Here is a 25,987-nt window from a genome sequence, read left to right on the forward strand (position 1 = left end):
GAGTGATGGTGGGCATGAGATAGTGACTGTACAGCATTCTGAATTTCGTCCTTGCTGAATGCCCCATGGCAACTCGACTGATGATATTGTAAGGCGTCGAGTTGGAGTATATGCGATGGACTTGAGACAGAATGTCTTGAAAGTGTTCGAAGTCGTGAATGTTTCTACTTGGGTCCCTGAAAATTTCAAACAGATGATCGACTTTCCTTTGCAATCGAGATTTGAACCTTCTTCTCAAGAATGTCCTGAGCACTTTCTTTGAATTGACTGGTGCCAAATGCAAGTCATGTTTCTTGAAGTGATCTGCTCTGACATGGTTGTCGACTAGCAGGAGAGACGGAAAACGATTGAAACATTCCAGCGGGTCCACCTTCCCTTCTTCTATGGGATTTCCAAACATGGTGAGCACTCGCATAAGTTTTGCTCTCTCAAAACTTTGGACATCTGGTAACTTTCTTACAAGGTTGTTGTGCAAGAATAAAACGCTTAATCTCGGGAAAAACAAGTCGCTGTGATGACCAGCACTAAATTGCACCATATTCGAGCTAAGGTCAAGAAGCCTCAGATTTGGCAAGGAAGCCAGAGGCTCTATGAAATGAATTTTGTTGTCAGACAGGAAGGCCATTGTGAGGTTGGAGAAAGCTAGAAAACTTTCGCAGCTCTGCAGCATAGCACCGCAAATGCGAACGCAAGAGGGCATGTCTTCAGCCTCTTCCTGCACATGGCTTCTTTTCGGATGAGGGATGCTCTCGTGTCTCCCTCCTTCATCGTGCGAGGACTCTCTGGTCCTTGCCGATGAGTCCAAGACCTGGGAAGTTTCGCCCATGTCAACCTTCAACCTTTCATTGTGCAAAATATCATCGCACAGCCGCTTGTCATGCTCAAGTCGAGCACACAACCTGTCTTCTTGTCTTGCTTCGATTTGTCGGCATTGGTACCAGTTATGCGTTGTGGAGCTGACGTTTCCACCGTCCGTGAGCCGCTGCCTGTCCTAAAAAGATGAAGCAACTTGCATCAGGCTTGCTCACTTCGTCTACTCTCACAAAACCTCTGCATGCTTCTCTCAGCCGCCTCTGTTGCCTCGGGCTTGCCTGGTCATGCTAGGGGCCCACCAACACCAGGAAGCAGTATTCCGTTGTTACTAGCAGTTGTCAGATCAGACCCCCTGGCCCTTGGACCCTCCAAACCACCCCCTACCACCCCAGGGCTTACCACCCAAGGCCTGGTAGTGTCGGGCAATCACTCGGAACTCTTAGAGGGATCAGCAGGAAGGGACGGGGAGGCGCTTTAATATCATCAGGCCGCTGATGAGGGATGATACGCTATACCGTCACAGTTAGTTTGGATTCAAGTCGTCGTCTGACTTGTGCTCCCTCAAAGTCAAGTAACCTCAAAGTTTCAGTGCCTGATAGTTGCATGACATGCGAGGGTCAGGGTGGACGGACACACAGAAGCCGGAGGGTCAGAAAGAAACATCTTCATCTTCGCAGCAATGCTGACTCCTCTTCGCACAGAGCACAAACAGGACTCGGCATATCCAACACAACCGAGAAATGGATTCTTGAGTTCAGATGAATCGATTCGAATGTTTAGGGCTATTGAACTAGTCTAGCACTGAAATAAATTCTACGCCTGCCCTTGCGACGCAACTGCTTGATTCCACATCGTCGCCTCGTCACGTTTTTGGTCAGTTTGTGACATATGGAACTTCTGAATCGCAACGATCAGACGGGACTCCTCAAGTTTGGCAAACAGTTTCTGATTGTGCAAAGGCAGGGACAACTCATGCGCTTCGCCGAAAGGAATCTCAGACAAATTGACTTGTGCTGATCCGATGAGATCATCGCTGGTCACCTGCACCATCAAATCAAATCTCAGGTCATCCTTGGGGGGAAGCGAAGCTAAGTTACAAGAATAGCAAATTCTTACTTCATCTTTGTCCCACAGAGTCATGCTTAGAACTTTTGTTTGAGAAGTCATTGTCCATTCAAATACTTCGTCCCACTCCGGATTCACATTCTTGCGCGAAACCTCAGATGCAAAAGTCGACAAACCGATGCATGAGTTTACAAACAGCATGCAGTAGGGGTCGCAGCCTGTGATCATATCCATTCGAGGAAGTTTGGTTGCTCTGAGGAGTCTGACTTGAAGTATCCCAACTTCTTTCGCTTGTTTGTCAGTTTTCCATTCTTTAGCCGTTGGCGAACTGATCTCTTGGGCGGCTTGGTTGTTGCCCATACCATTCGTTCGTTCCAAAATCTCCTTCTGAATATTAAGAATTCTGTTCTGGCTCAGCTGCATCGCGATCTGCCTTCGGATGCTTTGCATCTCGTACAGCTCCATCTTCTCTTGCCGACGGCGATCTGCTATCTGGCTGGGATCAGTCCCGTATCGATTCATCAAGTCAACGGAAGCAAGTATCTCTTCTTCTGATAGCATCGTGCTGTCTTCGCCTCCTTCCTCTACGTCTTGCCCCTCCTCAATTCTTGCAAGACCCTCAGATTGGAGAGTTTTTCTCACCAGCAGACCGACATCATAGCTGTCGATTGATATCCCACCAGACAGCAAGATCAGTTTCTCCTTTGCTAGATCTCTCTCGATGGATCGCCGTCGGCTCTCCCTTGTTCGCATCTTCTCTCGATCTTTGGCCAGAGCTTCTTCCAACCTCTGATCCGACACGAAGTTCTTCATCATCAAGACCTTTCTGGCCCCATGCCACAGGACCTGCATCAACTCGCCAATCAACCCTGTGGTGCCTTCCGTCTCTTCTTTGACTTTCGCATACGCATCGACGAGGATAGCCAGGAAGATGTTGAGAAGAATAAAGAATGCGATGAACAAGTAAGACCAAAGAAAGATATGAAAGGCACCATCCGAAGCAGCATGTGACATCTGGCATCAAAGTCAGCCAAACTTCTCAAGATGGTATCATACTGATAGAAAAGAGTGACAGAGAGACAGAGAGAGAGACAAAGAGAGAGACAGAGAGAGAGACAAAGAGAGAGACAAAGAGAGAGAGAGATAGAGACTGAGACTGAGAGAGAGAGAGATAGAGACTGAGACTGAGAGAGAGAGACAAAGAGAGGGAGAGAGGGAGAGAGGGAGAGAGAGTGAGAGTGAGAGACAGACAGAGAGAGAGAGATCAGAGGTGGAGGAAAAGGAGGAGGAGAAGGGTTTTGGGATGAATGGGATGACATTCATCACGTACAGGAGCGTAGAATTGCGTTGTGTCCAGACTGAGCAAGAAAATAAGAAGAGTGAGGATTGAAGTACTGAGATCTTTCATTCCCTGGGTTTCAACGATTCAATGTCATCCTATCAAGTGCAAGTTTTCACCTCATATTGATGACCAAACAACATGTTACCAACGACTGCATACCCGAACAGAACGATTCCGAAAAGGAGGATGAAGTGCCAGAGATCTCCGGCAGCTCTCGCTATCGTCCTGGTGACTAGACCCATCCGCTCTTGGAAGTCAAGACCCTTGAGCATCCGAAAGACAAACAAGACGATACTCACGCCAGCGAAGAAGGAGTACACACTCATAGAGTCTGATATCTGCTTTCCTTGCTTCACCAGCTGAAGAAATTCTGCCTCTACTTGATTGTTCGTTCGAAAATGTCTGGCCTGTGCGGTTGCCGATTTCACCAAGGGAAGCTCAAAACTTGTTCCTATTTGGACCCCTGAGATTTCTGCCCTCCGAGGATATTCATACTGCGGGCCATAGTAAAGGATAGGGTAATTTGTCTTCATGCGGAAATTTCGACAATCCTGATAATGAATAATGCACGTGATTACTGTTCCCCACATGAAGAGCAAGTGAGTCCAATCGACCCAATTGAAGGGATGAGACAGGTATGTCGTTAGGTTGTACTGACGTATCTCACCAATCAGGTCTGCAGCTTCAAAGAAGCAGTTAATGACAAGAATGATAACAATTACTGTAAACAAAAAGATCTGAAGCGCTCCCAAGGAGGAGTTTGCAAAGAAATCTACAGAAAAAGAGTTCACTTTGTCATTCCAAGGTATCCGTCCAGTCTCAAGCCATTGGAAGGTGAATTCATAGATCGCAAAAATATTTTTCGGAGCGTTGTACGTCAAAAATTCGACCCGAACTTCAGCCGTCTTGGAATCGATAAAAGAACCATCCTGCATGAACCGAATCATGGTCTGAGCCAGTTTCTGTGTCAGTCGCTCGTCGAAGAATAGCTTGAAGGTGTCCGCTTCTGAGGGGATGATGACCTTGGCGTCTTTTAATGCTGCAGTGAAGTCGCTGATCGTCTTAGCTGCTTCTTCTTCCGATATAAAACCATCGTTGTCCTTGTCGAAATAGTTTGAATCGTATTTGTGCGGAAAAAAACCGATGGGGAAGGATAGCTTCGATGATCCAGTTTGCGAATATATCACATGTCGTTCAGAAGGAGCATAGAATTTTTCTGGTGGGATTCTGGGGTTGTAATATGGGCTGAAGGACATGAAAGAAGGATCATATCCAAAGGGTGTGGGATCGAACTCTTGCGAGGGGCAATTGAGAATACCTTTGAGAGCATTCAAGTAGTCTTTGATGAATTCATTGTTGCTGGAAGAGCATTCCTTGGACTTCATTCTGCTTTGTGATACCACGATGGCCCCGATGATCCGGTTGTAGGGAGTGATCTCGCGATTCTTTGGCTTGAAAGAAGGAACAACTTGCGGAGGTCCATCACTTTTACTCCTGTAGCGCCACAGCTCAAAGCTGTAGTCGCTCGGACACTGAGCTCCAACAACGAGTTTTGGTGCATCCAAGCATTGCGGAAATCCGCCGGAAGTTGGACACTTGATGACGGGGCATCTGTCACCAATGGCGTCCAACTTGTCCACCTTGCAAAAGCTGCAAAGTTTGCAGGTTCCCAACATGTCAGGCTGAGGAGGTTTTGAGCAGAACAAATTGACATCGCAATCGAAGTGCGAGAGACAAGTCTGATCTGCGCGCAAGGAATCGTCATGTCTATACGTAGCATGCAATGAACTCACCTCTTGTTCTTTTCGTGATCTGAGTATCGACGCTGATCACCCATTGAGCATCTGGTACTGCGGGAGGACATTGTTGCGAGGAGCTAGACTTGATACTATCTCGGGAATCCAACAGAAGGTTGACGAGTGCTGACGACTTGACTGTAGAGCCAACAATGACCCCAGCTGTCGCCTTCCACGAACCCTTTGGTTCTATTGCTGGAACGATGTTGGTAGAAACTATTTGCTGCGCATAGGAAATCGAAGAGTTGAGGAATTGTTGAACAACACTCCTCCATTCCTGCGTTGAATTTTTCCCATTGCAAGAATCGGATCCGATTGGAAGCGAGAAAGTGATTTTCGGTGCCGGCATAAAAATGTTTGAGTAGCTGTCATAGTTGGGACTAGGAAGAGTGATATCTTGATACCTAAAGCATGCCGTCAAGCGAAGATACATCTGAGCCACATTCCTGTTCGTTCCCAAGTAAAACAATAAGACGGACCCGTTGGTCACCAGGTTGGGACGTGATGCCTCGCTTGACCAGTCAGAGCAATCACAAACAGGATATTCGTTTAGTGTTGCAGTGAAAGCGTACCGCATATACGTTACCCCTGTTTTGCTGTAGATCTGCGTAGCAATGTATGATACTAGTTGCTGATCATAACCAGCTGGCTTCATGGTTGCTTCTTCCAAAATTTTGACAGTGGGAGTAGGAGGAGCTGAAGGAAAATATGGACATGTTGCTTCAGTTCCCCAACTGATACAAAATCCCACATAAGCCAAGTTGCTTTCAGAGGATAAATAGATTTCTACAGTACTTGCCGATGATGATGTTGTGAATGATTGGGATTCAATCAATCCGCAAATTGGACCCAAAGTATTACCCCCGGTACAAGTTTTATCTTCGCAATCAAGAATTTGGACCTTGTCTCGATCGCATTGGTTGGTTTGACCGTTCTTGGTTCCAACATTGAATGAATGAAAAGTGATTTTCAGATATGATCCAATGACAATTCAAAGTAACAGCAGCGGATTGATAGATGAAACTAAAATAGCCCGAGTCATTGTTGAACACCTTTGCATTGGCAGAACAGTCGGATATACCCCTGAGAGCAGCTGGACGCATGCTTGTCTTTTGAGATGGCCTTGTGAGGATCGTCGTGTTTCTTGCTTCTTTCATCTGTTGTTGCTTTCTGAGGGGCGTCGAGTGAAGACTGAGATCCAGCTTGTTGTTCAAGCTCAGTCTCTTTGAGTTTGCTTCTTTTGTTCTAACACCAGCGGATGAAATATCACATGATGTTCCAGCATTGATGATTTTGTCTTTGTTTTCCTTGATATACGGATCTCCGGCCTTTGGCAACATTGCGCAGTAGCCAATCTGAACCATCAATCAGACCCTGCGTCAGAGCAATAGCGCACGTGAGAAGAACACCTGAGTGATGGGCTGCTGCAAGCCTGTGTATCCTATGTCTGTAGGTCAACGTCAGAGCTTTGAATTCTTTCTGCAGATTTCACACACCCTGTGGATTGAAGTTTGTGCAAAATTGTTGACGCGCATCGTCAGGAGTTTGACAGAGAGTTTTGAGGGAGAGAGTTTGAAAAACGGCTGTTTTGAGTATTTCCCTTGGATTTCCATATTTCATATTGTTCTGTTGTCGTACAAGGCTTGAGAACGATCTGCAACAATGTAGTCAACAGATATTCATTTCCAACATACTTAGCTTACCCTGCTGTCACTCCAAAGAGTGTGATAACCGCCTGGTCATCCACGACAGACTCTGCTGACGTCGTCTGATAAAGCACCAACGTGAGCTTGCCATCTGGCACCTCGAAGGAAATTTGAGAATTATTTTTTATGTCGTTCTCAAATATGAATTCACCCATCGTATAGCTGTAAACATTATACGAATACGTCACTCTTGCTGGGTCTGTATCGAGGCTTGTTCTTGTCAACGAAAAGCCAAGCTCAGTCTGACTTGCATCGATCATGTCTTCAAGTTTTATGGTCAGTGTGGTAACGTTGTTGTAATCTCCGCAATCTTTTGCGCAACCAAACCGACCGAAGCCTGGATATTCTGTAGAAGCACAATAAAGAATCGAACTAAAGGCGCAATTGCAGAAAACGTACCATGAGTAGAAATCTGCGTTGGAGCTCAGGAATGCTGTGGAGCCGGTACCTGAGTTCAAGTATCCTCCCGAGCCCAAGTCAGACAAGTCTTTGAGAGCAAGACTGATCCCTGAACTCTCGATCATGTATGAGGAGTAAATATCCCGTTGGGTAAACAAGAGCAACAAGTACACAACGAAAAAGAGTGTCGTTCCCATCAATCTCTTATACGATGAAGAGCGAGCAATCCTTTCTCGAACTTTCGAGAGGAATCCATCTACTTGGATCTCACGCCGCATGACAGGCTCCGATCGACTTTCCAAGCCAAACAGTTTTTCTATCTCAGTGTCTCGAAGTACGTTTTCGACATCACGATAGTCATCCACCAGAGCCTGTAAAGGATCATTGATCAGGGCGTCTATTTCTTCATCTTTGATCTCTTCATCTTTTCGTCGATATCGCCTCCTCCGCAAGAGCGAGGCGACCACCGCTCCCTGCATGCGTGCGGCCCGTAGTAGTGCTGGAGCTTCTGCCTGCTGAGACTGCGGCAACAGCCCACGTGACCCTGTCATTTGTAGGGAGGACTTGCATGTAAGTTCACAAATGACCACCCCTGCAATAAATGACCCCCCCCTGCAACGTGACTCTTCCTCGAGTTAAGTTAAAATCAGTACGAGGACAATCAGGAGAGTAGTAAACCCGAGATATGTTAGAACTCGGATACGTTCTTGGAGACGCGGCGAGAAGTTCAGGGTATTGCGTCTGATCGGTGGACGAAGCTCAGCGAGATGGAAGTGGGTTTTGACATAGGTCTGGAATTAAGGAATTGACGAGCCTGAGGGTCAGGCAGTGAAGAAGGGGTTAGGAGGACACGTGTCCAGAGGGCTGTGCATTGTGATTGGGTTGCAAGGGACTGAGGCCGGACGTTAGCGCAAGGGGTAAATTTAGGTTGTTTTGCACGGGCATTTAAAATCGCTGTGTACAATTGAACGTGGCATTAGCGGCGTATCGAGGCCCCAAGTTTTTCATCATCAGCACCACATTCTCTAAGAATTTCCAAGAACGTAGGATAAAACCATGAAAGAAGTGAGAACTGACGAACCCATCGACAGTCTCGACAAGGAGATGAAAGCAAAACACTTCGCCTCAGTACCTCCTGCCACGCCCCCGTCGACGCCAGCCCGTCGTCGTACGCCAGCCACACTACCTGACCCCTGCCTACCCTCATCACTACCGCCGACGAGTACCACCCGTCGTCGTACATGCTCCTTGCACCCGGCGGCAGCCCCGACAGTGGCCAGCGTACAGCGTACCAGTACGACAGCGAGCTCGGGCCCCCCTCGAACTCCCTGACCACGTCGTCCCTGCCGAGCATCGGCAGCTGCTAGCGTTGCGGCTTCCCCTCGGGGAGTAGGCGCCCGGCGGACACGCCTGGCAACCCTTCCCTCCGTTCCTCCGAGACTCTCCGTAGTAGCCCGCCTTGCACTCGCACTCCTCCACGGACCTCGACCCGATTTCTGACGTCGAGTTCCCTGGACACGCCGTGCAGCTCTGCTCCGACTCGCTCCGGTACGTCCCCGCCCCGCATGACACGCATGGGCCCCCGGCCTCTACCGCCCGCCTCAGTACCTCCTGCCACGCCCCCGTCGACGCCAGCCCGTCGTCGTACGCCAGCCACACTACCTGACCCCTGCCTACCCTCATCACTACCGCCGACGAGTACCACCCGTCGTCGTACATGCTCCTTGCACCCGGCGGCAGCCCCGACAGTGGCCAGCGTACAGCGTACCAGTACGACAGCGAGCTCGGGCCCCCCTCGAACGCCGACCCTGCTGCGCTTGCGTTATTGAGCCGAGCTTCCGACGTAGTCCAAGACAGCGCCGGCCTTGCTATCCCGAAGGCCTGCGCCAGCAGGTCCTGTACCCCGTCGCCCATCGTCACCAGCGTCCCTCCTCTCATCGTGTAGTTGGATATCGCCGCTATGTCCTGCATATACGACGGGTAGTACCAGTACCAGTACGACTGCTGCGGCAACACCATGTAAGGGATCGGCTTGCTGCTGTTGACCAGGCCCTCTAGCTCCCCGGCGTCCTGTATCAGTCTGGCCATGTCTGTCGCTAGCGACTCCAGCACGAGCCGCTGAGCTCCTCGGACATGTACGAGTACGACATGTAGGGGCTGGCGTATACGACTCCCGCGTACTTATTCCAGTTTGCGAAGCTCTTCCCTGCCTCTGTACCCGCGGGGCACCCGCACCCTACAAGCTCCCCGCCGGCTCCTCGCGTCTCGACCATCCCGCCCCAGCACCGACACTCCTCCGACCCGACTCCTGCTCGCGCCCCCGCCGGACACGCTACACAGCTCAGCTTCCCTCCCAACCGGTCTTCGCGGTAGCCTAGCTTGCAGACGCAGCCCGTCGCGTTAGACCCTGTGAGGTCACGTAGAGCAGTAGAGTTACCCGGGCAAGGCCTACAGCTCGAGTCTCCTGCTAGTGAGTACGTCCCCTCAGAACAGGCTACGCAGACTCGCCTGGCCTGGACCGCGACGCTCCCGTACACTCCATGGAAGGACGAATACTGGTATGGGTATGAGTCCAGGAAGAGGCGCTTCAGCCCGGCTCCTCGTCCGCGTGGCAGGTACAGCACGCCCTGAGGGAGGTTCACGTACGTCCCGGAGTCCGACCAGATGTCGAAGACTCCTAGGTCGTCCTCGGCTCGAAAATAAACATTAAAGGATGATGATGATGGACTCGAAGCGTAGCCCTGCAGCCTCCTTGTGTCGATCGACTCTGCCAGCTCTGTCTGTAGCCAAGTCCTGCCCCCGGCGTCTCTGAAGCTGATCATGTTGTCGTCCGACGTCGCAGGATACAAGGTCACGTCGATCCCCGTGCTATGCTACACCGGGCCGTAGTGATTATCCGGACACAGGCATGCCAGCGCCGACCCGTTGACACTCCCTGACCACGTCGTCCCTGCCGAGCATCGGCAGCTGCTAGCGTTGCGGCTTCCCCTCGGGGAGTAGGCGCCCGGCGGACACGCCTGGCAACCCTTCCCTCCGTTCCTCCGAGACTCTCCGTAGTAGCCCGCCTTGCACTCGCACTCCTCCACGGACCTCGACCCGATTTCTGACGTCGAGTTCCCTGGACACGCCGTGCAGCTCTGCTCCGACTCGCTCCGGTACGTCCCCGCCCCGCATGACACGCATGGGCCCCCGGCCTCTACCGCCCGCCTCAGTACCTCCTGCCACGCCCCCGTCGACGCCAGCCCGTCGTCGTACGCCAGCCACACTACCTGACCCCTGCCTACCCTCATCACTACCGCCGACGAGTACCACCCGTCGTCGTACATGCTCCTTGCACCCGGCGGCAGCCCCGACAGTGGCCAGCGTACAGCGTACCAGTACGACAGCGAGCTCGGGCCCCCCTCGAACGCCGACCCTGCTGCGCTTGCGTTATTGAGCCGAGCTTCCGACGTAGTCCAAGACAGCGCCGGCCTTGCTATCCCGAAGGCCTGCGCCAGCAGGTCCTGTACCCCGTCGCCCATCGTCACCAGCGTCCCTCCTCTCATCGTGTAGTTGGATATCGCCGCTATGTCCTGCATATACGACGGGTAGTACCAGTACCAGTACGACTGCTGCGGCAACACCATGTAAGGGATCGGCTTGCTGCTGTTGACCAGGCCCTCTAGCTCCCCGGCGTCCTGTATCAGTCTGGCCATGTCTGTCGCTAGCGACTCCAGCACGAGCCGCTGAGCTCCTCGGACATGTACGAGTACGACATGTAGGGGCTGGCGTATACGACTCCCGCGTACTTATTCCAGTCTGCGAAGCTCTTCCCTGCCTCTGTACCCGCGGGGCACCCGCACCCTACAAGCTCCCCGCCGGCTCCTCGCGTCTCGACCATCCCGCCCCAGCGGTCACCGACACCCTCCGACCCGACTCGACTCCTGCTCGAGTCGGGGCGCGCCGCCGCCGTCCGATTACTCGAGTCACCCCGCCCCGTCAGTGTGTCAGTCAGTCACAGTGCCACCGGGTGAGGCTCACCGGTGTCGCAGTGAGTCAGCAGTGCCACTCGCGCCAGCGCCGCCGCCAGTGTCCGATCAGTCCGTGGTCGGGTAGCGGCCCGGATTTCTATCCAAGAACGTTATTGGACGGTTATCTGGTTGGAGCCGATAGGGAATGGCGGTGCTGGTGAGCGAGATGAGGGGAGGAAGGAGAGTTTGAAGAGGAGGCGCTGATATGGCGAGCATGGAGCCTCGTCAGCTTGTCACGTTGTCTACAACTGGCGTCTGTCTGTCGATGGCATTCGCGCAAGTCTTGGCGTCTAAGGGTACTGACTGTTGCTCTTGCGTGGTATGAGTTGACCGAGAAGCAGGAGATGCTTCTGGGTTGATATTCGGGTCCGTCACGCGAGAGAAGAAGAGTCTCGTCACAGATATCGGCTCAAAGCTTGAGCTAGTGGCTTCCATAGACATGCAGGTGAGGTGCGAGGTCCCTCCACGAGTCTGATTGCCTCTGCAAGGTTTTCGATGTCTGCAACTTTTTCGATGGCCATGGGAATGTGAACGGTCATGCGATCTCAAGGTATGTCACATGCTTGATTTGGTGGAGGAGGACAAGGAATCTTGTTGATCCTCTTCTCAGAGCTTGTGAGAGACAGAAGCAACGGCTGATAGGGTGGTTCTCCTTTCGATCGAACGCCCCCCTTCGCCCTTCATCGAGAGAGATGGTGCTGGTTTCGCTTTCCCTCTCATGTCTGTGATCTCCTACATGCAGTACGTGCAGAGACAAATCGAATCGTCTCCTGAAATCAAAGTCCTGCTCCCAGAAGGGACTCAGCCTGTGTTTGGGTTGCTGTCCACGAGTTACACTAAGAACGCCTCGACTCACTCGCTGGATTATCGTTTTCTCTTCAAGGAGAATTCTCGATCAACCATGAAGTCTTTGGAACTTGTGATCAAGAACGTTCAGACAGACTCCCAGGAGGAGTATGGTAGTTTCTCCGCCTGCAGCAAGATGGACGTTCCAAGGTAGCAGTGAGGTCGGTGCTATGTTGTGAGGCTTACATGCTTTCTCGCAGCCTTAGCTCACTTCAACAATCTATCCAACTGCCACCACCCACCGTGAATCAGATCGAGAATTATGCTGAAGCTGCGCAAGCGCATATAAACAGCCTGGTGGAGAAATTGGACGGACTCAGGAACGAGGTGCTGAATGAGAGCAGAGAAGTAGAGAGATTGCAGGCTCAGTATGCAGGGATCGAAAGATAAAGTCAACCATGTGATAACTGCACTCCATCACTCAATGCCTTCCGCTTCAGAGCTACTCCATGGTGCCAACGGCCTATGAGGGGGGAGGCTGCACCTGAGCCCACTGGTTCAACCTTTCCAACTCCCTCTGAACAAACGATCAGAACGAGAGATTTGAGTTGAGATTCAAAACAGCGAGAGATCACCTGTCTCGTCTCATTATCAACCTTGCTCGCAGCGTTTCCTGACCCGAATCCCATCTTCGCCATCAACTTCCGCATAGTGGTCTTGAGCTCTCGAGGCACCTGGCACAGGTCGAACATGAGCGAAGATGACAAGTAGAACGTCAGTACCTGAGCAACAAAGCGAGGAGTGAAGTTGTAGAACAGAGAAACGAATCCCCACCACTCCAGAATCAGCCCGAGCTGCGTGTTGAAACTAGAATAGAAACTCAACTTCGCTGCTTCTGTTGGATAAACAAGAGCCGTCAGTGCATGCAGACCTCTCTCACAGAAGCACACAGCAACACGTGTGTAAGATTGAAGCAGAAGGTGAGGAAGAGTGGAGCGGTATCAGAGGACCTGAACACACCATACCTGCATGAGTTATGATGAGGAGCATCCCGAAGACCATGATCAGAGTTCCATTCATTCTCATCTTGAACTTCGATCGACCATGGCGGTCAAACTGTCGGGAATTCATCAGAACCAGACCCAGTCCACATATCGTCGCTATGTTCGTGATCATCAACCCTGCTCCGCATCCCAAACGCTGTATTTTTCCAGTTTTAGGCATGAGCCGCGCATTGCAAGATGCCATGGCCTTTGGCAGGTACAAAAGACTTAAAAAGATCAGCGCCAATCCCATATTTTTCGGTCCCAGTTTCTTTGCCAGCCCTCCTCCTCCTCCTCGAATGCGCTGAACAGCATCGACTTCCACGAGTTCGTTCATGTATGGCGCTTGCACCTGGTTCCATGCGCCAGAAGACCCCGCGTACTTCTGAAGGCTTTGCTGAGGATGGCGAAGATGCATGGTTGAGTGCTGAACAAGACCCATGGAAGAAGAAGGGAGGAGCATGAAGATGGTTCCGACGCAGGTCAGAGCATAGATGTTCCTGCTCACCAAGCGCGGAGGCCAGGCCATGGCAGCGAGCTGTCTTAAAATTGTAATAAACGTGTCCGGGAGCATGGCAGACCGGATTCAATGTTCTCTACAAGGAACATTTGAGGTCCCTGTACGGAACTGTGCGATGAAGCCCTTGATCCCTAGCTAGAGTGCGGTATGCAGAGCGTGAAGGAAACGTAATGAAGGAAGGAGGAGAAGATGATAAGAGCGAGAAGATGAGATGGAGAAGGAGAGGATGAAGATGAAAGCCGGCCTCAAGGATCACGCAGCGATGGGTAGCGAAGAGAAGACCGGATTTCGGGTTGGTTGGACTCATTCGACCTATCAAATCTGTCTTGACACATGATCGGGATCCTTGATTCGACATCCAAGAAATGATGGGGATCGTTGATCGTGTGTGGATTCTATCGCTTGTGATTGTGACTATGAGCGGATGTTCTTCCAACCAAAGGATGTTCTTCCAACCCGGAAACGACATCACAGGTTCACATGCTCTTATGGGACATCTTGGTATCGTAAGGAATGTGGTGTGTGGTCATTTACGCCTCCGGGGTGGCAAACGCAAGAAGAGAGTAGAAAAGGCGAAGGAGCAAGACAAGATCATCAAGTCCATTGCAAAGCCAAAGAAGAAAAAAACACATTACAAAGCTGGGACGAAAGACTATGTTCCGTTGGACATTCCTTATTTGTACGTGATTGGTGGAAGATCGACGCAATTTGAGCTTTCGATTGTACAAAGGTATGATGTCACAACTAAGGATTGGACTCCATCATGCAAACTTGAAAGCCCCCGTGCATATTCAGCTGCTGCCAGACATGGCAACAAAATCTACCTGATTGGAGGAATTAGCAACAACCAGCCACTTAATTCCGTACGGAGTTTTTCACCTTATTCTGACGATGAGACCTGGAAAGTTGAAAAAATGATGCCATTTGCCAGAAGAAACTTCGCTTCTGCTGTGCATGATAATCAAATCTTTATCTTTGGTGGAACGGGTATGCCGAAAGCCATGGTCAACACGGAGTCAACGGAAGTTTGCTTGAAAAGTGTGCAAAGCTTCCTACCTGATTTCCAGTTCTGGCAGAACCATACTGACATGCCCATAGAAAAGCAGTTCTGTGCGGCAGTCAGCTTTGGAGATAGAATCTACGTCATGGGAGGCTATTCTAACGTTGAAGGGGACGATCTCGATACAGAACTGGATTCCATGCACAGCTACGATCCTGTTCTACGTGCGTGGAAGGCAGAGCCGCCAATGCCAACGCCAAGAGCAAACTTTCAGGTCTAAGAGGCCAGGTCATGATCATAATGTTTGACTGTGAGATTCTTTCAAATCAGGCTGTTGCGATCGCGGGCAGGATTTACGCGATTGGTGGCATGTCAGGAGGGTTACAAAAGGCAGACGTGGAGAGCTTCGATCCGACTACTGTAAGCTGAACATGTCTTCTTCGCCTGTCAGTAACGATGTGTTTCAGAGGGAGTGGAGAATTGAGCCTCCTCTCAATCAGAAACGCAGTGCCTTCGCAGCTGAATGCTTCAACGGATATATCTATGTCGCAGGTGAGATCAGTTCCTTCAGCAGAAGGATGATTTGATTGCAACGTGGATAGGAGGAATCGTCGGAAGCTCCGAAATCAGCATGGTGGAATGCTTCGACCCCTATTCCCAAAGGTGGACGGTAGATTCATCCCTTCCGACTCGACGATGGGCCCTGTCCATGGTTGCAATCTGAGCTGTCGCATCCGGTTACAGTGGAATCCTGTCATGATTCTTTATTTTATATGGAAGCAACCAACAGATACTTGGCAAAAGAGCATGACAACTGCGCAAACGAAATAATAAGATCCTTTGAGAGGTGATCATGGAGGATGCATTATCAACTCCTGAGTCAGGAACGTAGCTCAACGCGCGTTCAAATCCTGTACCTGAGGCTAATTTCTACACATCATTACATTATTCCTGATTCACTTCTATTGCATTGCGCTCATTATTGGATGTTTCAGCGAACAAGGGAGCTGGTTTGATCTCAGAAAACTCCTGCATTTGGTTTCCCAACTTCTCACGGTATGATGGAAAAGCCGATGCATCGCATGGCCAAATGTTCGGACACATTTGGCGCTGCAGTTCTGTACCCTCAGTATAGTCCAGATATTCAAAGACGCAAGTCTTGCCAGTAAGATGTGAATACACTTGCTTGTATACCTCCAGCTTGCTCTCTGTATCTGGTTTGGAATTGATCTCCAACATGAAGTGATGGGTTGGTTTCTCAATTCCAACATCGTGTATCTCATACTTTGCAGAAACACGATGAGGCCAGACAAGATCTTCAAGATAGCCTTCATGAACAGCTTGCTGCGATAAAATGCCGTCAGTGACGAAAAACAGACAAACTCGTTCAGCAACTCACCACTGTCCGACTTCTAGGGCGCTTCTGCTTTTGCAACCTCTTTCCAGGCTTCTCCCTGGGAAGGATTCTACGATGCTGAAGCAAGAATATGTGACAATTGAACTCAGCTTCCAAGATCTGGCAAAGAGAGATCTGGAAATTCCGGTAGTCCTTCATTTCGATGTTCGGGATGGTCAGTAACAGGGCTCTGTCGGAGGTCTCTTTAATCGGAACCTCCTTGACTGACATCACATGCAGATACTTGATCATTTTGAAGTTGTCATCGTTCTGGTACAAATCAAAGAGCTTCTGCACAACGAGAGTTTCAACATCTGTGGGTGGATTCTTCTTGCGCGATTTGAAGTCTCTGAGGAGGATATCCGAGGCTTGCTTATTCTGACAGAAAGGTCTTCGAATCTGATCCATTCCTCCCCGAAGCCTCATATGAAGATGAGGTGAAGAGGGAGCATGGCCCCCAGACGTACACGGAAAGACCGCAAGAAGTAGCGTTGCGACTGTCAAAAATGCCTTCATGGCAAACTTATGAAAGTGTAATCCCCTACAAACGCTCCGCGCCGCGAATTTATCGGGGGCCAAAGAGATTTACAGGAGGACTAGGTCTTTGACTGCTCTCTGATCACCCTGAATAGCAGATTGAGCTTCTGCTCTGTACTAGCGCGCCGTCACCTCAGAGGCCACCCGGAGTTGCAATGCAAGACAACTTGGATTTGAATGACTCAACTCACAGCAGATGTTCGCAGAAAAGTAACAGTCTTGTTCCAGTATATCTGCTCTCTTCTCCTCCTCCTCGGCTAATGCTTCGCAGTGCTCATGGCTGGCTAGTCTGGTCCTTCTCTCGATCCGGCATTCCCTCCCCTCGTTTCGCACACCTTATTCGCACGACCCGATTCCAACTGTCTCCCTCAATTTTGAAATTTGAAGCAAGCTGTTCGAAATTGTGATTTTTCTTTTCAGCGCCCGCAGAGCTCCACAGCTCCACCTCCCGCATGCAAGCTTGAAGAGTTCCGCCCCCACCAATCCTCTGAGGTGAACCCGGAATGAGGGGCGCGTCTGCAATAGTAAGAGGTTTTGTCCTTCTATATTTGATATTAATTATTCTGAGGCGAACTTGAAAGTGATGTAGTACCCAACCTAGGACCCTACCCCTACCCCCTAAGTTGTTCATTTGCCCCCAACTCTTTGCATCACGGGCTTTGGCGCCAAATGGCCAATACGATGGGACATGGACAAAACAGTTCGCTCCTCCTCCCCTCTCCTCTCGCCTCGCCTCTTCTTGCCTTCTCTTTTCGACTTCCGCCCTCTTGCTCTCCTCTCCTCTGATCCACACCTCTCCTCCACTATGCACCCTCTCATCCACTCCTCTACCCTCTCGATCTGGTTGTCTTCAACCTCTCGTTTGTCTCCCTTCCCTCCCTCACATCCATCTTCTCTCCCACTTTACTTATGTCTTGGCTCGTCTTCTCTTCTTTCGACGTCATATATCCCCCACATTTCCGCGTCGTCTCATAATCGTAGCTCAGTTCTGTGTATGTGCATGATCGAAGGGTGATGGATCCATTCTTCATTCTGTGGAGATCAAAGGCTGCACAATGGTGTGTCTCAAAGGAATGTAGGCTCAAATGGAAACCTAGTGATCCTGCAGGAAAGAAGAAGAGATAAAGATTCATGCAAGACGATGTAGATAAATATGATCAGAGCAGGGCACACAACTCGTGAACTATTGCGGTTCTTTGTTATTGTTTAACATCTGTGAAACTTGCAGGGCCGGGTAGCTTTATCCGAGCAACATGTCCGGCCGAAAGCGAGGCCATGGTGGAAAGTCACAAAATCCTTTGCATACAGGGTAACTTCCTTGGCGATTTCGTTTTATCTTTGACCTCGTATCTCACAGGAAAAAAAATGGATTTCAGGAAGGAGACGGTGTTGGTGGGATCGGTTTCAGGGGGAAGAACACCTCTTCAAAACACGGTAAATCCAGGAGCAACGATCAAGATCAAGGAAAGAAAGATGTGAAGCGTGGTTTTAGTGCCCTTACAAGTGCAAAGAAAGATTATGTGGAGGTAGTCAAAAGGACAAAAGTAGAGGCTGACGAACAAGATTATGACTTTGGATTCGAAAATTTTACCGAAGGACCGAACAGACTCGGGTGGATGGTTACATATGCACCTGTTACCATATCAGACAGTGAAACTGGCGCAGAAGTGAGTGGTGTTGATTATTACTTCATCCAGCAAGATGGCTCAAAGTTCAAGGTTTTGTTCAAGTACAACCCCTACTTTTACATTGCAACGGAGCCTGGATTCGAAAGAGAAATTGAATCCGTTTTGCGCAGAAAGTATGCAGAAGTCCTGGCTGATGTTGTACACAAGCAAATGTGGGACCTGGACATGCCAAATCACTTAGCTGGACTCAAACGGAATATGCTGCAATTGAAGTTCAGAAATGTGAAAGATTTGGTTGAAGTGAGGAAGGAACTTTCGAGCATGGTTCAGCGTAATGTCGAGCGAAAGAAAGAGAAGGAGAATGGCTCTGTATCTTTCGATGGTCAAACAAATCATTTGTCCAACAGATTGCAGGAAAGTGTTCTGGACATGATTATTGACATGCGAGAATATGATGTGCCTTATGTCATGCGTGTTGCGATTGATCATGAGTTTTTTGTTGGTCTGTGGTACGAGGTCCAAATACAAGAGGGAGTCGTGGACATCATGCCGAGACCTAATCTGACAGAGAAGTGGGGCAGAGCGGAACCCAGAGTTCTGGCATTTGATATTGAAGTGACGAAAGAGCCTTTGAAATTTCCAGATTCAGAAATTGATACGATTTACATGATTTCATACATGATTGATGGAGAGGGATTTCTCATTGTGAACAGGGAAATTGTGACAGAAGACATTGATGATTTTGACTATACTCCCAAAAAAGAATATGAAGGGCCCTTTACCTGCTTCAACGTTCCGAACGAACTTGCATTGTTAAAGCGGTTCATTGATCACATAAAGGAGGTCAAGCCTCTGATTTTTGTGACATACAACGGAGATTTTTTTGATTTTCCGTTTGTGGACGCACGCATGAAGAAGTATGGACTGAATATGGAAGCTGAGATTGGACTTCAAAAGCAGCAAAGTGAAGAATACAGCAGCCGCTTTGCTTGTCATCTCGATGCTTTTCACTGGGTAAATCGTGATTCGTACCTCCCTCAGGGTAGCCGTGGCTTAAAAGCTGTTACGAAGCACAAACTTGGTTACGATCCTAAAGAAATAGATCCTGAGGACATGTTGCCTTTTGCACGGGAAAGGCCTCAAGAGATGGCTTCGTACTCAGTATCAGATGCAGTGGCAACTTACTACTTGTACATGCAGTACGTCCATCCATTCATCTTTTCGCTTTGCAATATCATTCCGATGACACCTGGCGATGTTCTTCGCAAAGGATCTGGAACTCTTTGTGAGACACTGTTGCAGGTAGAAGCATATCGGGGCAATATTGTCTGTCCGAACAAGCACAAGGACGATCCTATGAAGATGTACAAAGGACACTTGATTGAAAGCGAGACATACATTGGTGGGCACGTTGAGGCATTGAATTCTGGTGTGTTTCGATCAGACTTCATGTACAAGTTCAACATCGATCCGAAAGCCATAGACGAATTGATTGCGAACATGGATCGTGACCTGCACTTTGCTATTACTGTGGAAGGTGGCAAGAAATTTGAAGATATCGAAGATTATGACGCTCAAAAGGAGAAGATCGTGAAGATGTTAGAAGCTCTCCGCGAAACACCACGTCGCGAAGAGAATCCGTCCATCTACCACTTGGATGTTGCTGCCATGTACCCGAATATCATCCTCACAAACAGGCTGCAACCACCCGCCATGGTCACTCCACAGACATGTGCAAGTTGTGACTTTTACCATCCAGAGATGAATTGTAGGCGAGAAATGCAATGGCAGTGGAGAGGAGAGATTTTTCCAGCTACAAAGAATGAGATTCATCAAGTGACAGGGCAATTGAAGCACGACTCCGAAGATTTTGAAGTCTCCTCGACTGAAGTCAGGAAAAGGGTCAAGGACTATTGTAGCAAAGTTTACAAGCGCACCCACGATACCCTTACTGAAGTGCGCACAGCATACATCTGCCAGAGAGAAAACAGTTTCTATATTGATACGGTGCGGGCCTTTCGAGACAGGAGGTATACGTACAAGGGACTGACAAAGTCCTGGGGTGGAAAATTAAAAGAGGCAGAAAAGTCAGGAGATCCAGCTGCAACCAAAGAGTGCAAGGGGTTTGTGGTCTTGTATGACTCTCTGCAGCTTGCGCACAAATGCATCTTGAACTCTTTCTATGGCTATGTGATGCGCCGAGGTGCACGTTGGTACTCGATGGAAATGGCAGGAGTGGTGACTCACAAGGGTGGTAATATCATCCGAGTGGCTCGACAACTGGTTGAACGAATTGGAATTCCTCTGGAATTGGATACCGATGGTATTTGGTGTTGTCTCCCACAGTCTTTTCCAGACGGAATCGAATTCAAGGTGAAAGGCGAAAAGAAGCCTCTGGTCGTTTCTTATCCCTGCTCTATGTTGAATGCGCAAACGCACCATGACTGTGTCAATCACCAATACCACACACTCGTCGACGAGGAGAAGCAAAAATACTCTGTCCACAGCGAATGTTCAATTCTATTTGAGCTCGATGGTCCATACAAAGCCATGATTTTGCCCGCCGCAAAGGAAGAAGGAAAGAAATTGAAAAAAAGGTGAGCTTCAATTGCTTGCAATGAATCGCTTACTCTGTCCATCAGGTATGCGGTTTTCAATTTTGACGGGTCTCTTGCGGAGCTTAAAGGCTTCGAGTTGAAGAGACGTGGAGAGCTCCAATTGGTCAAGGTACTCATCATACATGCATTGAATCAATGTTTAGCTTCTGTCCAGGTGTTTCAATCGGAAGTATTCAAGCGTTTCCTTGATGGCACAGATTTGATTGAGTGCTACAACTCGGTCGCAGCAGTTGCGAATCAATGGCTTGATGTGCTTGTGCGTCAAGACTCTCCTCTTAAATTTTTGTAACTGGCTGGCAGGATAACAAGGGAATAGATTTGGAAGATGAAGAGTTGATCGATCTCATCTCTGAGTCCTGCAACATGAGCAAGTCGATGGAGGCCTATGGAGAGCGAAAGTCCATGGCCATCACAACTGCAAACAGAATCGCAGAATTTTTGGGAGGAGATATGATCAAGGACAAAGGACTTGCTTGCAAATATGTTGTCTCCAGGAACCCAGAAGGGAGCCCTGTGACTGAACGTGCAATTCCTGTGGAAATTTTCAAGGCCGAACCCCGCATCCAAAATGCGTTTCTCAAAAAATGGTGCAACACTAGCACATTGGTCGATTCTTCCATAGACGTTCGAAGCATCCTTGATTGGCAGTATGATTTGAAATTTTTGTCTTGATTTCGGCCTGAAACCGACTCGCAGGTATTACAAAGATCGGTTGGCGTCGTCTATTCAGAAGATCGTTACGATTCCTGCAGCCATGCAGGTATGACAATATTTCATGTCAGGATGACAGCTGATTGTTCTGGCAGAATGTTGAGAATCCAGTTGGCAGGGTACCACACCCGGATTGGTTGCTGCGAATTGTACGTGAACGAAATGACCGCTTCAAGCAGCAGAAGATTGGCAGCTTCTTCAAAGTTGACGAAAGTGGCTCCAGCAAAGTTTCAACCGAGCAGTCCAGCGCCATGGAGCACCCTACAGTGATGGACATCGAGGGCACTGTTCAAAAGAGCAATGGAGCATTTCCGACTGTGGTGCGTCATAAAGGCACCGGCAAGAAGGGGAAGAAGTGTCAACAGTCCATGGAAGCTGAAATTTTTTCTGAAGAATCTGTGAAGAGGCAAGAAGAACTCCTCACAAAAATCAAGACCGAAAAGATTACAATGGAGTCTGACTTTGAGACGTGGCATTCATATATGCGAACCTTGTGGCATATGCAAGTGTTACAAAGGAAGAGAAAGAGATTAGAAGAAGGGGAAGGCTACAACCGAGATCACAAGCTCCCTCGCAAGTTTGTCCCCGCAGGTGGCATGACAGGCTTTTTCAAGAACCTTCACCACACCATGCTGTCACGTTACTGGGATATCTTAAAGGTACGAATGCATGCTATCTCTAGTGCGACTGATTTTCTCTAGATTTCGGAGACCAAGACTCCAGGAATCTATGACGTGTGGGCAATCTTGGAAGATGGCTCTATGCAGAAGATTGAGATGGAAGTTCCGAGAATTTTCTATGTCAATCAACGATTTTCACCTGAGACATCATCGAAGTCAACAAAGAACATCGTTTCGAGAAAATTGCCGTTCGGCAAGAAGTGCTACAATCTTGAAGAGGTGCAGTCTCATGTTGAGTTTCGTACCTACTCTGATCATCATGACCAGGTGACAATGTCGGAGTACGATTACCAAGAGCACTCGAAGACGATCGCAACCGAGCACGAAGATCCTACTGTGGAGGGACTTTATGAAACTCAAGTCCCGCTCCTGTATCGGGCCGTGATGTCCATCGGGTGTGTCACCTCAGTGAATCGCAGGCCAGGTGGTTTCAGAGAAAGAGTAATCAAAGGCCGCGAGAGGCCGGAGACTATCTCCATGTTGGACCTTAAGTTCGAGTCTACCACAGCCTGCCCGTACCTTCCCAACAGCAGAATACGGATGAGAAAGTCGTTTCTATATCAGAATTTCAGCGACAATGACGGTGGAGCAAGAGGCTTTGTTGCTTTGTTTGCTCCACTTGAAGAGCGCAGGTAAGCTTGCATACATTGTAGGAGTTTCATCAGAGTTGATTGCATGTTTCCTAGATGTGTGGTATGGTTGGTCAATCGCAATCTCAATGCACAAAGACCTCCTTTGTCCCGATTTTTGAAGGACTTGTGCCAAGAACATGCCAACATCCTAGAAGAGGAGTCGCCAGAACGCTTGGCGATTGAAAGCTTAGCAAACAGAGAGATTGAGGTACGTTGATATGTTGCTTCCAGTGTCACTCATTCAAAACTTTTCAGTTTGAGATAGAAAATGTTTCAACTCAACAGGAGGCTTTCGCTGGCGTCAACGCCATCCTCAAAGAGTTTTTGGATGAATCTCCGAGTGCGCCGACTGTGATTCTAAAGCAAAGCATGAAAAGGTTGACTGTTCTCATCTGTTATACGCCCCGGCCCTTACTCGAACCACAGCGTCGAGGAAATCTGCCAAATGGCGCCCATCATGAATGATCTTCCTGTCTTGGAAGTTCCAGCCTATTCAACCGACAATGAGTATGAACCCCTGGGCTGGGAAACGAAAGCGGGAAAAGCTTTCATAAAGAACCTCATTGAAGTGGATCGATTCTTCGAGTAATTTGTTCTTTTTGAGGTTATGTCGATGCAGTAACAGCATCATGCAGGTACGTGTTGAAATTTGCCAGGTATTCCCACATTCCCATCTGCAACATCTCCTCGAATCACGCAGACATGGCTACAACGGTAATCTTAATCGCTCTGCGGGAAAGGTCTGATGAATTCTCTCAGGTGAGCGACATCCTTTTCGGAAGGTTATTGAAGAACAACAACTATATCCTATGGGCTTCCCCTGGCTGCCGCCCTGATGTTGGCAGCAGCGAAATGCTCTATGCCTTTGAATGCGACGAGCTCAAGAATCCAGATGCCAACTTTCCAGGGTCATTTCGGCAGTATTGTGTTACAATGGACTTGGAGCATCTGCCTCTAACCGGTATCAAGCTGATCCCACTGAAAGCCTCACTTCTGACTTTCTATCTCAGCAATTGTACATGCTAAGGACCTGGAAGATTCTTCATTCTTGGCAAGTACAGCTCATTCAGACGATTTCAACGAAACTTTGTCTATGCAAATGGCCACGGGAAATATCCCTCTTGCCTGCACCTTGGTAGATGAGACCACCTTCTGCTTGGAGCCCTTCAAGTTCATCGCATACATGGCTGAGAGCTGGGTCAATGACACAATGAAGAATTCCAATCCTCACGCGGATGTTCTGCAGGTGATTATTTATGCATCTTGAATGCGATATACTCACTTTCTCTTCTCAGATGCACTTGTATAATTGGATCAACAGTTCTAGCAGTCTGTTCTATGCGCCTGCGATGGTACGATTCGTGCACAGGTTGATGCGAAAGACGTATCAGCTCCTCCTGGCAAGAATCAGATCGTTGGGAGCTGAAGTGATTCAGGCACTTTTTCTCTCGTATGATTCCGTCCCCTGACACTCGCTCTTCCAGGCTAGCTTCCATCAGTTGATTCTTAATCTCAAGAAAACTCAATTCGAGCAAGCACAGGAATACTGCAAATTCCTTGTCAGCGAAATCAATGAGGTACTTCATATGATCATCACGTTAGATGGCTAACTAGGGATCTGCAAGGTTACCTGCTTTCAATTCATCCGAATGGATCCGCAGATATTTTGGGCGAGGCTGGTGTACATGGATAGATACAATTTTGCTGGACTGCAGGCAATGCAATCAATACGGTTGATGAACATCTACTGATTATGCTTGTAGGAGCTCGACCCGACATCTCCTGAGTACGAGGAGGAGAGAGCCGTTCAAGTCGCTTTGCGACCCGAGATCGACCTGACAAAGGAGGGGCTGTTGTTGAGATCGTCTTGGGAAATCGCGGACCACTTACCGAGGCGGCACCAGAAGTTGTTTCACGACATGGTGCACGAGTACCTCTGCCTCCCGATGAAGTACCGACTGTCGAACTTCGAGAAGAGCAGCTCAGATGGTGAGACTCCTCAGACCTCTCAGATCTTCTCGCAAGGGTTCACGCAGAAGAGACGGGCTCTTGGTGAGACCATCAACCATGAGATTCGGTTCACCAAAGAACTTTTCACGTCGTCGGGTGAAGACTTTCCAAATCAGATGCGCACTAAGGATGGGGCCCCTCATTTCAGCAAGCGTCTCTTTGAGGAGATGAGCAAGGAGATCAACGGGATGGGGGAGTATCCCTACAGACCGGGCACTCACCTTGAATTCGGCAGCCCGCAGCTTGAGCTTCTCAAACATCTCTGCCACGTCTTCAGCTTAGACTCCGACATCTCGTCGGAGGTGGCCTCCATGAAACGTGGGCTTCTTAAACTTCTGCAGGTAAGCAGCAGCGCCTGTAAGGGCGAACTTGTCTGCTTCTAGTCTTGCATCGTTGTCCATCTGTCAATGACTGACGCTCATGTACAGGTTCGAGAGTTCTCTGTGGAAGCTCAGTTCAAGAATCCTGCTCGATCCGTCATCCTCCCTGATCTCTTCTGCTCCTCTGTGCTGTGCTCGGCCTCGCGAGATGTCGATCTCTGCCGGGAACAGGATTTCATTGCTGCCGTTGTCAACGCGCAGGCTGGGCAAGGCGATGGAGAGTTCCGTTGCCATCAGTGCGACCTGCCCTACGATCGCACTGCCATCGAGTTTCGACTCGTTCAGACTGTCAGCCAGCTCACCACGAGCTACGCACAGCAGGATCTGCGATGCAACAAGTGCCATCGCGCCGCCTCCCTGATGATGTCCGACTACTGCCAATGCTCGGGCAAGTTCGAGCATGCGCTGAAGCCCTCGGCGGTGACGGAGAGACTGGAAGCACTTCTTGGGGTGAGCGTGATGCGTCTGTTGGCTTCTGTTGTCGCCCCCTCACTGTTGACGTCAGGTGGCGAAATTCTATGGGTTCAAGTGGCTGGAGCAGGAGATCAGCAACCACCTGGAGGTTGAGGCGGAGGAGTAGACTGTATACACATTACACGAGTGAGGTTGTAAACTTTAATCTGACATTAGCCGGTGGGGTATGCAGACTCCTTTGCCCTACCATCTACCTGCAGGGTGCCTTACCTCAGCTAGTTGAGTGCCTTACCTCAGCTAGTTGAGTCTCCTACCTCAGCTAGTCAAGTGCCCTACCTCAGCTAGTCGAGCTCTGAGTCTTCACTAACCCGTTTTCGGGCAGTACTTATAAGGCGGATAGAACCAGAATGATGGTAGACCACTCGATCGCCATGCATCCACGTCAGAGGGCAGAGGAAGCATGGAAGGGATGGGGGCGAGAGGAAGAGGAGGAGGAGGAGA

At 49.3% G+C, this 25,987-nt stretch overlaps 6 protein-coding genes across 7 annotated transcripts; 3 read left to right on the plus strand and 3 right to left on the minus strand.

The window, feature by feature from the left end:
* Positions 1 to 1,626: 1,626 nt before the first annotated feature.
* Positions 1,627 to 9,943, minus strand: GUITHDRAFT_116695 (hypothetical protein; the record flags this gene model as incomplete). Its single annotated transcript, XM_005824041.1, has 16 exons — positions 1,627 to 1,854; positions 1,930 to 2,892; positions 3,209 to 3,289; positions 3,337 to 4,964; positions 5,014 to 5,070; positions 5,110 to 5,528; positions 5,589 to 5,712; positions 6,287 to 6,371; positions 6,426 to 6,463; positions 6,513 to 6,670; positions 6,720 to 7,230; positions 7,393 to 7,492; positions 8,254 to 8,314; positions 8,455 to 9,201; positions 9,255 to 9,528; positions 9,574 to 9,943. 16 exons carry the CDS (start codon positions 9,941 to 9,943, stop codon positions 1,627 to 1,629), a joined length of 5,844 nt encoding a protein of 1,947 aa, XP_005824098.1.
* A 1,393-nt stretch (positions 9,944 to 11,336) lies between these two features.
* On the plus strand, positions 11,337 to 12,367 carry GUITHDRAFT_145227 (hypothetical protein; the record flags this gene model as incomplete). Its single annotated transcript, XM_005824042.1, has 6 exons — positions 11,337 to 11,427; positions 11,473 to 11,576; positions 11,620 to 11,681; positions 11,742 to 11,826; positions 11,874 to 12,127; positions 12,178 to 12,367. 6 exons carry the CDS (start codon positions 11,337 to 11,339, stop codon positions 12,365 to 12,367), a joined length of 786 nt encoding a protein of 261 aa, XP_005824099.1.
* Positions 12,368 to 12,430: 63 nt separating this feature from the next.
* On the minus strand, positions 12,431 to 13,489 carry GUITHDRAFT_155046 (hypothetical protein; the record flags this gene model as incomplete). Its single annotated transcript, XM_005824043.1, has 4 exons — positions 12,431 to 12,494; positions 12,553 to 12,651; positions 12,700 to 12,812; positions 12,943 to 13,489. 4 exons carry the CDS (start codon positions 13,487 to 13,489, stop codon positions 12,441 to 12,443), a joined length of 813 nt encoding a protein of 270 aa, XP_005824100.1. The 3' UTR covers positions 12,431 to 12,440.
* Positions 13,490 to 14,157: 668 nt separating this feature from the next.
* Positions 14,158 to 15,177, plus strand: GUITHDRAFT_58257 (hypothetical protein; the record flags this gene model as incomplete). Its single annotated transcript, XM_005824044.1, has 4 exons — positions 14,158 to 14,754; positions 14,811 to 14,900; positions 14,948 to 15,032; positions 15,083 to 15,177. Coding segments are annotated over 4 exons (867 nt in total), but the record flags the coding sequence as incomplete, so codon positions are not given.
* A 248-nt stretch (positions 15,178 to 15,425) lies between these two features.
* On the minus strand, positions 15,426 to 16,392 carry RPS7e_2 (the record flags this gene model as incomplete). 2 transcript variants are annotated; one of them, XM_005824096.1, is made up of 2 exons in its annotated part: positions 15,426 to 15,824; positions 15,880 to 16,392. In XM_005824096.1, the coding sequence occupies 2 exons, from the start codon at positions 16,390 to 16,392 to the stop codon at positions 15,426 to 15,428; spliced, it is 912 nt and encodes a 303-aa protein (XP_005824153.1). The 2 variants fall into 2 exon arrangements, with proteins under 2 accessions (XP_005824153.1, XP_005824152.1); XM_005824095.1 differs by having other exon boundaries at positions 15,880 to 16,284.
* A 1,574-nt stretch (positions 16,393 to 17,966) lies between these two features.
* POLE1 (DNA polymerase epsilon catalytic subunit) lies at positions 17,967 to 25,700 on the plus strand. The gene is made up of 21 exons (XM_005824045.1): positions 17,967 to 19,470; positions 19,525 to 20,638; positions 20,684 to 20,768; positions 20,814 to 20,915; positions 20,960 to 21,306; positions 21,356 to 21,419; positions 21,466 to 22,029; positions 22,072 to 22,658; positions 22,779 to 22,890; positions 22,914 to 23,059; positions 23,109 to 23,267; positions 23,318 to 23,396; positions 23,442 to 23,697; positions 23,744 to 23,928; positions 23,978 to 24,132; positions 24,172 to 24,259; positions 24,308 to 24,414; positions 24,544 to 24,759; positions 24,841 to 25,033; positions 25,121 to 25,522; positions 25,578 to 25,700. Exons 1-21 carry the CDS (start codon positions 18,030 to 18,032, stop codon positions 25,650 to 25,652), a joined length of 6,477 nt encoding a protein of 2,158 aa, XP_005824102.1. The 5' UTR covers positions 17,967 to 18,029; the 3' UTR covers positions 25,653 to 25,700.
* The last annotated feature ends 287 nt before the right edge of the window (positions 25,701 to 25,987 follow it).

Source organism: Guillardia theta, assembly GCF_000315625.1.
Source record: "Guillardia theta CCMP2712 unplaced genomic scaffold GUITHscaffold_99, whole genome shotgun sequence".
Taxonomy (NCBI): domain Eukaryota; class Cryptophyceae; order Pyrenomonadales; family Geminigeraceae; genus Guillardia; species Guillardia theta.